At 37.3% G+C, this 17,627-nt stretch overlaps 1 protein-coding gene across 1 annotated transcript in view; it reads left to right on the plus strand.

Moving 5' to 3' along the window:
• The first annotated feature begins 330 nt into the window (after positions 1-330).
• The window catches only part of CSMD1 (CUB and Sushi multiple domains 1), a 1,072,463-nt gene continuing 1,055,166 nt past the window's right edge, over positions 331-17,627 (plus strand). Inside the window, exons 1-2 of the mRNA XM_063298442.1 lie at positions 331-501; positions 1,106-1,181. Of these exons, the coding sequence (XP_063154512.1) occupies positions 331-501; positions 1,106-1,181 (247 nt within the window). The remainder of the gene's footprint in view (positions 502-1,105; positions 1,182-17,627) is intronic.

Here is a 17,627-nt window from a genome sequence, read left to right on the forward strand (position 1 = left end):
TTCTCAATTATCCAGCATGTATACCATCTCCCATTGGGGGAGATGGGCGGTGATATAAATTAATTAATTAAATAAATAATTAAATAGAAAATAACCTGCTAAAACATGGACTGTTCTTATTGCCAAGCTTATTCTGCCTTAGTAACAAGGTCAGTGAGTACTGTTGTCCTTACTGATTTACTGCAGGACCAGTTAAGGAAAGAAACTGATGGATTTCCATGGCTGAATTTGCCCTCCCACCAAGGCACAAATAACTAAGCTCAAGCTTATGGATATTAGGCATCCAGTCTATTCTGCAGCCTAAGGTGAAATGGCTGGTCATGGAAGGCAATGCCAAATGATCAAAAGAAAAAGGAGGAGGCATGCCTGCACCAGCCTAAAGGGGCCAATGGCTTCTGGCAGATCCCAGTTCCTGAACGTATCACCAGCATCACTGAAGATCGTGCTAATGACAAAACTTTGATAAAGATAAATATAAGCTGCCTCCATGACGAACTGGGGGTAAGATGAAGGCAGTATCATGAAGATGTGTCCCTTAAGTATGGTGAGCAAGACATCTTTGTGCCATGGTGAGAAGAATATGATGAGCCCAGACAACACACAAAAGGCCAGAAAGACTGTGCATAATCCCAGTCTGCTTAATCTGCTGATGTGATCTGAAATGACACTGGTAATGAATGTTTGACACAATTTCCTTTACTTTCAATTCATTTGCAGCATTGGTCAATATTCACTATGGAATCAGAGAAGATACATACTAATATTTGCACATTTTCCTGGGAAGACTTTCACATTAATTATTTAATACAAGGTCTCCACCTTGTCCTGTACTTTATTTCATTCCCAATGTCAATCTCAAAATAAGCAGCAAGAAAGAGGAAGGACGCAGCACACTTCCTATCCTTTGTGTGAAATTCTTTCCTCTTGGCCACCTTATTTCTATATGATGGTGGCCTCTGTTTCAAAAAAAACTGAGACTCCATTGTCATGACTTATTATGCCCTCAGTAAAAGTAATAGTAGCATGGTTGGTTCATAAAAATATAGGAACATTTCTGTCACAAAAAAGAAGCTAGCTACTCTTCCTCTGCTTGTTATTTTTGAAGCTGGGCTTCTTCACAGAGGAAAACGAGAGGGAGGTAATGGCTTGGCAGAAAGATAGAAAACTGGGATTAACTATAGGTGAGTTGTAACCATATTAAAGTTTGCTTCAGCCAGAAAAGTGAAGTCCAATAAAACATTCTTAAATAATACGTAGAGTATATCAAAATGATATTGAAAGTTTATTTGAAAGTTTGCAGGAGATGAGTCAAGTTTTTTTAAAAAGAGCTCTCCTCTGGAGTGCACACCATCTTTAAAAAATACATTTCAGGAGTGGTTGCTTTGTTTGAAAGAAGGTGTCAATTTGTCAGCAGGCTCTATCAGAATAACTATTGGTGTTTCGCTGCCATTGCAAAAGACACTTGAGATTCTAAGCATTCTTGTAGAGAGGATTTTTTGTAATCAGCCGTCTCCAACAGCAGAAAAAAATTGATTCGCAATATCAGTTTCTAGTTCCTGCTGTTATGGATGTACAGCACCATGAGATATAACTTTGTTTTTGATTTTGGTATAGAAATGTGTTTGCAGCAATCTGCTTGTTACTGCTTTACAGATAAATAACACTATGCAGTTAAAGAAGGGTTGGTTTAGCAGAAGTTTAATCTTAACATTTCTATTTTATAATTGCCCTTGACTGATTGGTGGATCCTATTAGACACTGACCCCTAACCCTGCAACAACAAATGCAAGTGTTCTGATAGTTGTTTTGGATCACTGCAGGACCTTTTGAATGATGATGGTGGTGCTAAGGACAGGATAATGTGTGCAAGCAAAGCTTTGTTTTTACTGGAGAAGAGGTGGAGTGCTTTTTTCAGGCTTCTTAATGGTTTATTTCCTAAGCTATATCACATGCACACACAAACACAGAGACATCATATTCCTATGCAGGTATTACTCCCTCTTTCTGTCTCTATCACATTTGGATTCCAAATATTAGGCTTGTTTTTCTTTTTCAGTTTCCATGTTGTTATCTATTAACCTGTTTAGCTATATACTATGCACTAGTCAGATGCTCAGCTTTTTTGTTTGTTTATTTTTCTAGTTTTGAAGATAGGAATTGGCAAGTGTCTATTCACCTATAAATCTATTTCACCCAATTTCTACATGAGCCAGTCATTGTCATCATCATCATCACCACCACCACCACCACCATCTCCATAGAATTCTACAGTGAAGTGTGTGCTTTTTGAGGTGCTTTTTTCCCCCAAACACACATTTTAGATTATTTGGAAAATATAAAAACTTGTAGATAATTAAACAACTCACTTCATTTGGAATCTGTAAAGATCACCTTCCCCAGGCATCATTTTTGGAGGGCTTTCGAGTAAGGATTTGAAATAATGCCTTTCTGTATTCTTAAAATGAGTTTGAGGGGGGAAATGACAGCTCCTCCTTCCTTTTTCCTTTCTGATTATTCTATAAGGTCATGAAATGTATCCCTATCTATAAGTTGCAATCTGTCTGTCTGTCTGTCTGTCTGTCTGTCTGTCTGTCTGTCTGTCTATCTATCTATCTATCTATCTATCAATCAAAGCCACATCTTTGTATAAATCACTTTCTGTTCCTGTTTGTACAGAGGTTAGTAGAGAATATTGGGGTTTGCTTGTGCTAATGCAAAGGATGATTCAATTCATAGTTATACTGATAAGATAGAAAAGATTGAACATCAAATTGGCAGAGCTAGTTTGGATTATTGTATTGGCTTTGGCACAGTTCGGCAAGGTTTTTCACATATCCTTGTGTTAATTTATTTTCTCCAGAACTTGTTTCAGCCTTAGCTAGCATTCTGGCCATTCAGCCAATTGGAACTGACTGCCCTGTGACTGACTCTTGTTTGGAAAACAAGCTCCTGCTTGTACAGTTCCTAATCTCGTGAATACTCAGTGTATAGGAGGAATTCTGTTCATTCTTTGGAAAACAGGAGTCTCATTTACAAAATAGTTCCTGCCACTTGGCTAAGAATGTGCATTCGCTGCTTGCTCTTTCAGTTTCAGAGTAAGTGCTAAAAATTAGCTGAGCAAAATCCACAGTGTTAATGAAAAGGGCTAGACAATTTAGGCTACACCTTGGCCTTATCCATTTATCCATGTAATGTTTTCCAGCATTCATAGTTTGCGCTTCCTATCTGATCATATAGCCCCTCAAATAAGCACAAATTGGGCAACAATTTCAAGAGCTACTTTCTGTATACCACACAGCCATGGGATACGATGAGTTCTTAATAATATGAACAAGTCAGTGTATCAATTCTCAAAATAGAAAATGACGTAAAGTACAAAGCTATCTGGGAATGTATAGTCCCAACTGTGTAAATGGCTCTAGGAGAAATTGAACACCAATAATAATTTAATCTGTATTATAATCTGGGCATATGAAAGGACGTGGAATCTGCTCAAAGGATAAGCAAGTAAAATATTTAATTTGATAAAACCTAGCTTATTAGGTTATCATTTGAGTAGGTCTTTCCCTTTTTCATTGGCTGACGTGCTACTCTATTTCCTGCTCACAGTTTAAGCTGGAAAATTTCTAAAAAGATTTCAGGATTTTTTTATTTGTTTTATTTTTTGCAGATAAATGGTGCATATTCAGATTGATCAAAATATAATTGTATCTTGTTTACACTCTAAGAAGCCTTTTAAAATTTTCATTTAATCATTGATTGAAATCAGGGTGCAAATCAGGGTGCAAAAAGTTGCCTGTTAAAGAATATATTGAGTTGGATCCAGGTCCTTTGAAATTAATGGAACTTCAGATAGTTAAGACTAATTGAAACTGCATCCAGATAAGATAAAGGTGTTTTGGATAAGTGGTCCTCGAGGCCATAAACTAGGGAGGTGGACTGCTCTGAACTATATAGCACTTTCTCCAAAGTAATGGGGAATAGCTTGGGGGTGGTCCCAAAATAGCCTCACTGGCAAGGAAAATCTGTGATGAGCTTCAATGGATGCACCAGCTACAACCCTAAATGGTCCAAGATAATCCAGTCTCAGTAATCCATACTGTCAGCCTCTGAGGTAGACCAGGACAGAAAACAGACACCACAAGAAATACTAGAAATTTACTTAACTGATATAGGTTATAATAGAATCTTGAAAGGCTGATGGCATTTTCTCTTCTCTCCCTCTTATGCTGAAGGGAGTCATGGTGGGGTAATTTGGAGTTTGTTTCTCATTCCTTCCTGATTTTCTGGGCTAGAAGAACTTTTTTTCTGCTGTGGCAGATGAATATTTTCTTCAAGGCTATCTTCATACTCCAGCACATGCCTTAGTTTTTAGATAGTTTAAGACCAACGTTTTTTAAAAAATCATCTTGTCCAATATCATCTTGGTAAGATGAAGGGAAGCCAGTGGTTTGGCTCATAATACAGTAGCTGGGAATATGGTATTCTTGACATCTGACTTCAATTACAGGTGGTCCTTGAACTTACGACGATGGTAGTTACAATCAGACCTCGTACTTACAGTCATTGCAGCGTCCTTGCAAACACATGATCATGATTTGTGAACTTCCCTTCAAAGTCAAACGGGGAAGCTGGCAGAAAGTCAGAAGTCACGGTCACGTGAGGTCCTTGCTTAATGGCCCATATGGTCCTCGTTTAATGATGGCAACTGGGACTGCCAGAACTGCCATCACTAAGTGGCACAGTCACATGCTTTTTCAACTTACAATTGCTTAATGACGGAGCTTCCAGTCCTGATTAGCATCATTAAGTGGGGACTAAACCGCTGAGCTGCTGAGCTTGCTGATCGGAAGGTCGGCGGTTCAAATCCGCGTGACGGGGTGAGCTCCCGTTGCTAATCTCAGCTCCTGTCAACCTAGCAGTTCGAAAACATGCAAATGTGAGTAGATTAATAGGTACCGCTTCGGTGGGCAGGTAACGGCGTTCCGTTTAGTCATGCCAGCCACATGACCACGGAAGGGTCTATGGACAAACGCCGGCTCTTTGGCTTGATACGGAGATGAGCACCGCCCCCTAGAGTCAGACACGACTGGACTTAATGTCAAGGGAAACCTTTACCTTTACCTAACTTTGAAGGAATGTATGGCTGGTCCGCACTATCGTCTTTTGAATAACCCTTGGACATACCCTTCAGCCATTGATTTGCAAAGGAACATCTGTTTCAAAAGGGCCAGACAGCCCTTTTGAAGTTCCTTTCTAAAATGAACTTTGTTTTAATTTTGCATTTCTGTTGTCTTGTTTTAGGATAGGTGGCTTTGTGTTATTGAAAATTGTTATTATTGGGGTTGTTTTATTTTTTGTGGGCTTTTTTTTTGCATATTGTACTGACTTACTTCAGTAGGTTAAATGAGATAAAAATAAATAAACCAGCATAAATAGACTCTTAAATCTCATTACATTTTATTATATTATGTGAAATATGAAAAAAATGAATCTTACTGATTATATTTTCAACAAAAAGAAATGTCCATTGAAATCAATTTAATCAATTTGTATTTGCCTTTTTACACAGTAGAAACTGTAAGGTAACCAAAAAGAGACTTGAAACAGAGCGCACTGTACACAGGCGGAACAAAGAAACAAATATGGATAAATGGGAAATTAAGAAAACAAGATGAAGTAATTTGCATTCCAACATCAGAGAAGAAGTTCAGATGGGAGGATTTTAACTTGGACTAAGAAACAAAATATGGGCTTTTATTTTTGAAGGAGAATGTGCTCAGTACTCAATAGTACTTATTTTTGTTTTCACAGAATGAATGTACAGTATATGCTGTTCATTCCGTGAAAACCAAAATGAAATTGCTTGATTGAGCTCAGCTTAGCTCAGGATGCAACTGGCAATTAAATGTGCATGAATCCTAGGTCCAGTGTGATACCTCCCTGCACCAGCAGGTGTGGTATGCTTAGCGTGCAGTATGACAAAACTAGAACTTATGAAGGTGTAGAAATGACACTATATTGAATTTCAAACAAAATTACATAAATAAACGTTTTGGGACAGAGCCTGATAGACATTAAAAAATTAGCCATAAATATTTCAGCAAACCTCCTAACAAAAGAATTCAAAGAAGCTGTGTAGTTCTAGGGCTGATTAAAGGCCAACTAAAATTATGGATCAGAAAGCATTGTTGAATATACAGCATGACCAGAGCTGCCCACAAACACAGATACAGTGCAAGGATTTCTGCCAGAGACTTACAGAAGTTGATCTCTCAGTTTTGTAAACTAGAGAGTAAAATTAGAGTAAAACCAAACAAAAAGAATAGCATGTAATTGTCACTTTTCCAGTGTAAATAAAGCCATTAATTAGTAGGTTAAAAGGCAAGGTAGTACTTTGGTATTTGTTTTGTTTTGTTGTCAGTTACAATCATGTTGTTCTGTACAAAATGTGCAATAACCTAATGGCAAGATACATTTTTACTACATGTACCTTGTATATTCTAGAGGGAAATTTGATTTATTTTGGGGTTCAATATAGGCCAAGGTATTTTCCTCCTGGAATGAATCTGTGACACTTAAAGATGTGAAACATTATTTATGTCCTCACTAAGGCATTAATATTCAGTTCAGCTCCTAAATGTTCTGCTCCCAATTAATGTGAATAGGAGTTGTGTGGCAAGCTTCCCACTGGCTCACCTAAGATATCTGTATGGAAAGCTGAAACTTGACTTGTTTTTACTGTGATTCTATCAATGAAAACATTAGTTGCTAATAATGCAATTCAAGAAAAGTTGATGAGAGAATACATTTTCTACACATGACATTTCAATCTCCCATCAGGATCAATGAGCAGGTTTGGGGCTTATTTGCATTCCTCATTCTCTCCAGAGGCAATTATTTTAACATTCTTTTTAACAGTTAATAGCCATTGATTTATCTGGTGAAAGCTGATCTCCAGATTGGCGTGGTTTACACGGTATAGTACAGTACCCCTTCATGTTGTTGTGTGGAAAGGTAGATCAGGCAAGGTCAGAAGGGCCTAAAAGCAGACTGGCCCACCACAATCACAAGGACAAGTGTCAGCTGCTCAAAAATTAATCATCAAAAATTAAGGGCCTCGCAGCCCGTTAGAATGCACAGGTGGGAGAAAGAGACATAAAGTTGGGTTTGATAGTTTATGTGGCTTGAATCTTCCAGTTGCAGTTCCTGATGTTTGTTTTGTTTTGTTTTTCATATTAACAGTAATAAAGAGCTGCATCCTTGAATCCCTGCTGGTGACCAACTATTGGTCTTGGAGAAGTCTGACAGATTATTTGATTTTGGCTTAGTATGTTTTGCAAACCCAGACACTGTGGCTTATAATAAACAATGGGTTATTGCTTTCAATGTTTGATGAATCCATCAAATTGTGGTATATTTACCAAGCCATGGTTAGCACAATTGTGGGTGATTAAAATAAATACAACTGTCAGAGACAATTATGAGAGGAATTCTTATAAAATTTGCAACAAATAAAAAAAAGAACATAACAGGGAAATTACAATTGGAAGAAAACAGAAAAGAAAGAAAAGAGTTATGACACCATTCAAAAATAATAGATGAAGTGACTTAAACAGATATTAGCAATAACTCTCAATATTCAATATAAAGTAGAATTATTTAGGTTAGCAGTTGAGGTGGAGTGGGGAGGGGAGGGGAGTAACCCAAAATATTTCTATTTTTTTTTTTTTACTCTACAGCTGTTTTTTCTTACTGTGTGCTTTGTATCTTTAACTTTCTAAACATGTTAAAAGTTTAAATAAATAAAAAGTGTGTAATATATGAATGTAATCAGCAAGACCTCCTATTACAATTGTCTGCCGATCTACTTTGTCCCATAGAACTCAATGACCCATGTTAATAGCCCACTGTGTATTGAAACCAGATGAAAGAGATTCTGTATGTTTTGACCCAAGGTTCCATTTCTCAGCCTTTCTAGGGTGATAGAACCCAGTTTGTCCATCCATTCAGTAAAGGATATGTATAAAATAATTTAATCACAATAGTTCACAATTCTGAATTAACTCTAATGAATGATCTAATTCTTGCTTAGTTCAGGAGCAATTATGTGCACTTAAGTAACTCCTCTTGGTTTACTACAGTAGTTGAATAATGAGAAGTTTGTATGTTATTTCAGTAAGGACTGTGCAGAAAATGAAATAAGGAAGCTGGATCATTTTAAAAGGATATGGTTTATTGATAGCTAAGAATTATAGTAGACGTTTCATTGATTCAGTTGAATTAATAATTCATCTTTTGGCTTAATGTAGAACTGTGTATTTCACCATTAAAATGATAATGTATAGTACGTGCATAAAAATAAATATATTGCATGGAGACATTTTTCTCAAGAGTAATATAAAAATTTCAATATGTACTTTTTAAAAACTTTATTTAATTTTATTTGATTTTTAGGGACTACTGTGTTTCCAAAGCCTCCCCCCCCCAATATTGTAATGTTTCTTAACTTATATTTGTTAATTGTTCTTGTTCCTTACCTATAATTCTGATCATTACTAATTTCTCCTACTATTTCTTATCACTTACAAACTTTTAATTATCACCTAAGCAGTTTTAAATTTACACTGAATAAAAAAGAAGGGAAAAAGTCAGTGTTTTAGATATAAAAGAAAGTGGGGATATGCTAGGGAAAAGAAGGCATAGAAGAAGTGAGCATGAATGTTCAAGTAAGTGTTGCAGTTGTATTTGTTCCATATTTGCAGGAACAAATTAGAGTCCCATTTTTTTACAGTCCAATTTAAAAAAAATCAGTTCTCAAAATCAAAACCATATAATTCATAAGGGTCCTGGGTTAAAATACTCTGAGTCCATTACAGATCAGGCTCAAACCATTCAGATGTTTTGATTGCAAAGCCAGAAAAGCACTTGCTGCAATGCTGAGATGGGTTGAAGAAATCCTGATGATTTTCCAAGGAGGAGAGAGATGCTTTTGTATCAATCATCTGCAGAGACTTTTTCTTCTTTTGTTACTGATCTGGAACTATCGTTCCCATAATGCATTGGAGAAGGATGTTATGACCACTGTATTGTACCTACAAGAATGTAAAGATCTAAAAATGTATTGTACGTACAAGACATACAAGAATGGAAAGATCTAAAAATCAAGCTGGTTTATGAGTGTTATTTACCATGGCACCTTTTTAAGGAGTTGCTGCAATTACAATCATTAACCATCTTTCCTCCTACCACACTGACTTTAAGTCTCCCTTCCCTTAAAATCATCAGAAGCTTTTCCTAATTCCTTCCATCCCATTTTTTTTTCACTCATTCTTGCCCTAAGAGTAAGTTAAAGGAACTTCACTTGGAATGATTAGCCTTAAAATGCAAAATATTAATTCAAATCCTATGATAATAGAGCATGAATCTGAGTCTGTTCAGTTGGTCTGGGAACTGCTAGACATCACAGCATAGCATAATATGGGGCATATGTTCCTATTTACAATTGTGTGGATTCATTATATATTAAAATGTAGAACAATCAGAAAACAACAGAGGTCAGATGCAACAAATATGAAATGATTATCAGAGCCGCTTCTCAGTCTGAGGTTCTTTTAAATGTGGAGATATTTAAATGGAGTGCATAGTTTATGAATTAACCGCATTTTTTTTCTGGGCAATTATTGGTGGCAGGAAATTTGAAATATTTCAGTGGTTCAGTATTAGAGAGTTGGGTGGCATACAAGTGTAATTTTATTATTATTATTATTATTATTAAAATGGGCATTACCTATGTCATCTGATTGTACTAGATAGTTGGACAACTTGTTCTGCACTAGACAGAACTTCTGAAAGCAACAAAAAGGCTTTCTTAACAGGATGAATCCAAAGAGTTTTTCATCCCTAGCCTTGCCTTTTCATAAAGAAAGGGATTTTCTGTAACAGCTGTATATAACAAGCTATAGGCATATGGCACTAATTTAAAGAAAGATATGAATATATAAAGTTCCCCTAATCATTCAGGTAGGAGCAGCATTCATGACCAGCAGAATATCTTACAACTGAAAGGCAAAGAGCTTACGATGCTGCAGAAATCCACTGAACGGTTACAAGATTCCAAGGGAAGTGTAGCATGAAGAATTTGATGGTTCAGAAGTGGCAGCATTAAAAAAGATGCAGTGTGAAGCAACTCTGCAACACACAATTCTGTTGTAAAGCTTGCATTAAACCAAAACCACCACCACCACAAAACCCCTTTAGTCCTGACTGTTAAATCCAGCAAGCCATGGGCACATGGCAAAACCCCATCAGATACACTGCAGGAAATTCCCATTGCAGCTACCATACTTGCTGGCTTGCTCCATTCCAACCTCTTGGTCTGCCAATTATGACGACTTTAGCACAGTGCCTTGCATTTAGAAGGGATCACTTTACAGTACAACCTTAGGATGTTGTAATGAATTTTAAAAGGACAGAGGTGAAAGAGACTAAAAGGGCTTTGCTGAAAAGGTTCAGCTCTGTGTTTACAAAGCCACCGACAAGAGATTATTTTTCCAGTGAACTACACAATGGGTGCCAGTGCATGACTAATATGGACCTGGAGCAAGCAAAAGGGCTAGTATCAGGGGAAATGCTACAAAACCAAATCTCCTTTTCTGCTCAAATGGAACATTGCCCTTGTCACAATCACGAGGAAACAAGCTGCTAGATTCTCCTTGATCTGTATGGAGCACGGCAGCCTGCCTCACTAGATTTGAGAGTGGGAGAACTGCCAAGGACGTCCAAGACTGTCATGTCGGCCATCAGGAGGGAATCTTTAAAAAGGAGCAGAATGTAATCTTTAAAAAGGAGGCTTGAAGGTAATGTTAAAAAGGTCCGTTCTCTCTAGAATGCTTGGGGTTATTCAAAGAGAGAATAAAAGACCCCACAGATCAGGGAAGTACCACCAAGTTCAAGAGGATGCCTATATCGTAGTTAATGAGCAGCATTAAAGAGGCTATTAAAGCTAAGAAACCAGAAGCCTTTCTTGTTGGAATAGAATACAGAACAAATTCAAGACAAACGATGCTCTTCTTCTGTAACATGGCTTGTAGACTAAAGATGGGGGATATTTGGTTTATACTTGCCTGGAAATTGACTCAAAGTTTATTCAGCAACAATTATCCAGTTTATAGGGTTGAGTTTTTAGAACCATTTGATAGTTATTTAAAACCATTTTATTTCAACAATTTCATAGGTCATAGGTAATTTAAAAAACAACAACTCTTTAACCTCTATGCTCTTTAGAGCATAGACACATAGGCACATAGACACACACAAATTCCTATTCTATTATTGTTTGGTTATTACTAAGTCAACAGTATTGCATCCAGTCACAAAGTAAAGTAATAAATGGAATGATCCATCAATGACCATTCCTAAAATTAAAATACTTGAAATGTTTCTCATTATTTCTGAATTTATATAAATGCAAAGTTTTCTTTTCTCTGTGCATCAAGTGAATTGTGATTCTGAGTTTCTAATCTGGTTAGATTCTCCCATATTTTACATATCATCCTAAACCACTGTTACTTTAACCGTGGATTATGGAGGAAAGCAAAATGGCTGGATTCACAATTGCTATGCCATGAAACCATGCTATGCATTGCTGTGCTGGATACCTGTGACAGGCTAAATGACAGCAAATTCAGTTTGGGCTGCAATCTATGTCCAACTACTCAAAACTAACTATCAATAAACTCAGAGGAGCTGAAAAGGGGTAGGATGTAGTTTTATAATGCCAGACCATTGGCCCTTCTAAATCATGGCTACATATTCTAATTCCCAGCAGTTCTCCAAAGCTTGAGGGAGGATTTTTTTCCCCCTCTCTCCTGAATTCAGAGGCCAGGGTTTGAAACAATGGCACTTTACATGTAAAATGTCTGTTGCTGTCTAACCTACAGTCCTTTATTTCTGATACAAGGGAATTAACAAGTGCAGTAGAAAGGAGTTATTATTCAAGTCTTTTGAGTCTCTAAAAACAAGCTCAAGCTATGAGGAAAGTCCCAACAGCAGCATAAAAAAGCTTGTTTGTATTTACAGCCAGAATTGGCAGGATATGCATCTTTGTATGCATGTGTGTTTGTGTATACATGTATGCTTGTTTCAAACAGATATTTATTTATTGGATCTGTAAATTATGAGCACTGAATTTCACTGTCTTCTGATCATTGTTTCTGATGATTTATCCCACCTACCAGCTGTTCCTTCTGCCTATGCATAAGAAACTTTTCAGGCTTCTAACTCTTAAAGAAGTATGAAATATTCACCATCTACAACTGGGAATATAACTACGTAAGCACAGACCCACTGTTCAGAATGTTCTACTCAGGTATTGCTTCTGATTACTGTCAGCAAATATTACAATACTTAGACCAAGGCAACATGAATAGAAGAAAATAAATTTCCTGAAACATCCTCAAGTATTCTCTGTAATTAATCTCACTTTGCCTCACATGATCATGCTATTGCAACATGGGCCACTTTTCCAGAACCCCTGAGAAGTCTTTAGGTATCTTAGAATTCTAAATTGATTTATAATACTGTCTTAAACTCATCTATTTATTTTTCAAATAATGGAAGTTGATTGCTACTCTACTTATCAAGCTAACTAAGCAAAATCTTCTGTCAAAGGGTAACTTCGATTTGTGCAGGCTGGATGTTGTCTTGTCATAGATGGCATTTTCTGTTGGTTATTCTCATAATCTAGACTTCATTTTTGTAGCTGATGATGTGAGGCAACCTTCCCCACTCTACCCCACCCAAAAAACCTTTCTCCCCAGAAATCGTGTTCAGTTCACTGCATAGCCCTGTTTTGTCTTTTTCTCTGAAGATGCTTAATAGAACAAAAAGCTTTGTCCTATTTAGGCTTCCTCCTGAAGGGGACAGAAATGCCAAGTTCAGGTTCAGACTTTGTAAATACCTCCTCTTCCATGCCTCCAGACAAAGGGCACTCAGCTGATGACTCTAGGCAAATTGTGGAGCAAGTGAAGGCTGTCTCTCACCAACGTTTTGAACTGCTAGTCATCACAACATAATATGGGCATATGTTCATATGTACAACTGTATGATTACTAGTGGGATTTTCACAATCCTTTCCCCCTTCTTAAAGGGTGAAAAATAAATAAAATATATGTGCTCCAATATCCTAAATTTTATTGTTGTAATAATTTATTTAATAATTCATTAGCAAAAGGCCCTAATAAAATTGAAATGTTTTAATAATAAATTAATAATAATTTAATAATACAAACAATATAATTATGTAATTTATTAGTCTTTGCCTTATGATGAAGGTGAAAGAAGAAAGTGCAAAAGCTGGCTTGCAGCTAAACCTCAAAAAAACCAACATTATGGCAACCAACTTGATTGATAACTGGCAACTAGAGGGAGAAAATGTAGAAGCAGTGAAAGACTTTGTATTTCTAGGTGCAAAGATTACTGCAGATGCTGATTGCAGTCAAGAAATCAGGAGACATTTAATTCTTGGGAGAAGAGCAATGACAAATCTTGATAAAATAGTTAAGAGCAGAGACATCACACTGACAACAAAGGTCCGCATAGTTAAGGCAATGGTGTTCCCCATAGTAACATATGGCTGCGAGAGCTGGACCATAAGGAAGGCTGAGAGAAGGAAGATCGATGCTTTTGAACTGTGGTGTTGGAGGAAAATCCTGAGTGCCTTGGACTGCAAGATCAAACCAGTCCATGCCCCAGGAAATCAAGCCAGACTGCTCACTTGTGGGAATGATATTAAAGGCAAAACTGAAATACTTTGGCCACACAATGAGAAGACAGGACACCCTGGAGAAGATGCTGATGCTAGGGAGAATGGAGGGCAAAAGGAAGAGGGGCCAACCAAGGGCAAGATGGATGGATGATATTCTAGAGGTGACGGACACGTCCCTGGGGGAGCTGGGGGTCTTGATGACCAACAGGAAGCTCTGGCGTGGGCTGATCCATGAAGTCACGAAGAGTCAGAAGTGACTGAATGAATAAACAACAAACAACATGAGTCTTTGCTCTCCTTTTTCCCTTGCCTTATCTTCTACCATCAGCAAATTTAAAATATTTCACCTCACTTGCTCTATGATACTTCTTTCATTTAGTTTAACCTCAGATTCCTGCTCATCACCTTCATGACATTAATCCCTAAACAAATGTAACTTTGTTGTTGTTTATTTGTTCAGTCGCTTCCGACTCTTCGTGACTTCATGGATCAGCCCACACCAGAGCTTCCTGTCGGTTGTTGCCACCCCCAGCTCCCCCAAGGTCGAATCCGTCACCTCTAGAATACCATCTATCCACCTTGCCCTTGGTCGGCCCCTCTTCCTTTTGCCCTCCACTCTCTCTAGCATCAGCATCTTCTCCAGGGTGTCCTGTCTTCTCATTGTGTGGCCAAAGTATTTCAGTTTTGCCTTTGCTTAGAAATAACCCAAGTGACAGGTCACCAGTGTGGAAAACCTATGTGCTAGCAACTTGTAACTCGGGAATCCAGAAAAATGACTAAAGCTTCCACCCCATGCTCACACCTACATTCACTCAGGCCTATCCTAACCACTGTCCTTAAATTGCCCTGCATTAAAGCTTCAGGACAGCATCTGTCTTGTTCACTGAGGGCTTGGCAACTTAGCTTAAGTTGGTATAATTTCCTGCAGACTCAAGGACTGGAGCAATGCATGCTAAGTTTGCTGTGAGGAAGAGCCCTCTGTCTTTCTATTGTATATATTCCTGAATGTTCATCTTATTTTGCCTGAAAATACTCTTCAGTTGCCAGGCAACCATGGCAGTACTGTGTGTAATGCAAGTGCAAAATGCCACCCTGTTTTTTTAGCAGACATCCAAGAGATATTCCTGACACTGAAAGAAAGGTTATTTTCTTTTACCGCATATCTCAGCCAAATATTCTGTATTCATTAATCAAGAATCCATGTTATCTTGAAATTTTCCCTTCATGATTTAAAGAATGCCTGCCAACCTAATGTGATTTATCAAAAAATTACAACACACAAATTATTCTTGCTTTTTGGAAGTAATGTGACGAATGTTTAACAACAGCACAAAAGTAATTATTTAAATAGATTGTTTTAGACAGAAAATTTTAAAAATGTTGAAATGACATTTAAAACTTTGGTTAGCAGAATGTAATTGCATGTAGCTGAAATGTTATACGGTATCTGTTTTCAGAAGAATGGAGTTTCAAATAAAAAAATGTTTTTTTGCAGTTTCATGAATTCAGTAAAGCTTATACTGTCATGTCCTTTAGCAATACAGATACCATTTCATTTGTTAAGACTGGGAAGTAGAGTGCGTTTACTGATCCCTTAGCACCTTTCTCAAACATTTTTCATTTCCTTGGAGGCAGCCAACTCATGGATGGTAGTTTGTGTCTACAGTACAATCTGATGAGGTACTTAGCTGCTAATGGCATGCCTGGATTTTATAAAACCAAAATAACTACCATACAAAGGGTTGTATATTTTTGCACTCAAATCACTCAAAGAGGTCAGATATCACATATTCTTATAATAAAATTACAGGAGCAATTGCTCCATTATTATATGAACTATAGTAGAAAGCTCTTAATGTCTGATACCCAGTCAGTTAAAGACTGTTACATGTTCTACATTCTATTTTTGTATCTTGCCTTACATATGGTAGTGTAAAAGATCTAAATTTTGTTCCCCAATGAAAAGGATACATTTTTTTTTCTTGTAGCAAGTTTCTTTTAATGAGGCTGGAGATGAAGTAAACATAGGTATTAAGCTTATTCTTTTTCCCTTGTGATTATATTTCAGCTGATTCTGTCTGCATAGCTGGATCCCAGATTTTGTTTACTAGTCTCATTACCAAATGTAAGAAAAATCTTTAAAATTTCACTCTTCTTTTCAGTTCTCATTCAAAACTTCGTAACGGTGGAAGCCCATGCTAGTACAGAGCAAACCAGAATCTACATAATGAGATGAAATTTGGGGATAGGGATTCTTCTTCTAACATACCCAATGTCACATTTGCATTGAGGGGAAGATAGAACATCCTGCAGGAGAAAAATATGTAAGTCTAGGATTTCAGAATGCAAAGTTAAGTAGTTATCGAAATATTAATGAACCAGGATAGCATGGGGTGAGAGCCAAGAGACATGGTACATTTAGAGATTGGAATGTGGTCAACAGGCAATTTTATAACATCTGTTTGGGTGGGAAGTCTGACTAGGTTGAATGTCCCTTCGTACCATGAGGCATAATGTTTAGCATGATAGAAACCTGTTTCTGTAAATGCTAGTTTTCATTTTGTGTGAGTGTGTGTGTCTTCCAGTTGGTGTTGACTCCTGGAGACTGCTGGGATGAGTCCTTGCAGTTTTCTTGGTAAGATTTTGGAAGTGGTTTGCCCTTGCCTGCTTCCTAGGGCTGAGGGAGAATGACTGGCCCCCGGGTCACCCAGCTGGACTCATGATCTCCCAGTTTCTAGCCTGATACCTTAACCACTGCACCAAACTGGCTCTCTTAATTCTCATTACAAACAATGTATTTACCTTGTAAATGGGTCACCTTATAATGAGCTTATTCCACTGAAAAGAAATATGACACTGAATTAGACATGACATGCTGATTACCCCTTTGATCAGCATTTCTCCAGTGTTGATTATAGGAACATAAAGGACACACAGCTTCACACAAGGACTGTGCACTGGATTGAAAACAGTTTTGGATCTCTTGGGTCCCTTTACTTTGGCAGTGCTGGAGAGGTGAGTTGTTTTATTTCATTCTCAGCTGTGGCATTGTTGGAATTGCAAGGAAATCAGATGAAAGTGGTGGGTAGTAATGCTCTGAGATACCATGTCTTCACAGAGTTTGTGGAGATAATTACTCCTTCACCCTACCTCCTAGATTTTGCCCACTCCAGCAGATCCTGCACAGAGAATGGTGGTAGCTTGATGGCTCTGCAAAACTGCTCATATTTTTATTTTCACGGAATGGATGCAAGCTCACAAAGTGAACTAAGGATGTGGATGGACAGTGTGTGTGCAAGCAATTCATTTAATTTCTGTGTTCCTATCTAGTGGGGGCCAAGGTGGTGATTGTTTGATGTTCTTTGTTTCTCATTTCCAGTTATTTCAAGATAAGAAACAGTGAGCATGACTGTAGGTTGGTCTGAAGCTGTTTGTGATGTAAGAAATAAAAAATAATCTATAGGCTGGTGAGGAAGAGCTGCATTTCTTCAGTATTTTTGATTTGTATGGATTAAGCCATATGAACCCCAAAAAACTCACAACTGACTCCAAGCACAGAAAAACCAAGCTGGATCTTGTTTTGGCTGAACCAGCCATGAAAACTGGTCCTCAAACTATACTTATCTCATTAAAATACATTTTAAAAATAACTATTTATTAGAACCTAAATAAAAACTAGGAACTCAAGTATATAATATACTGTATATCATAAAGCTTTCATTTAGACATCATCTATAAATAACTGCCAATGCCCTTAAAGAAAAATTCTGAACTTACTTATAACTTCTGTGAAGAATATCAGAAGCCACTTCTTTATATCTTTTTTCTTTCTTTTCTATTTTTCTTCAACTTTTTTCCT

The sequence above is a fragment of the Candoia aspera genome, chromosome 1 (genome assembly GCF_035149785.1).
Source record: "Candoia aspera isolate rCanAsp1 chromosome 1, rCanAsp1.hap2, whole genome shotgun sequence".
In the NCBI taxonomy this organism is placed as follows: domain Eukaryota; kingdom Metazoa; phylum Chordata; class Lepidosauria; order Squamata; family Boidae; genus Candoia; species Candoia aspera.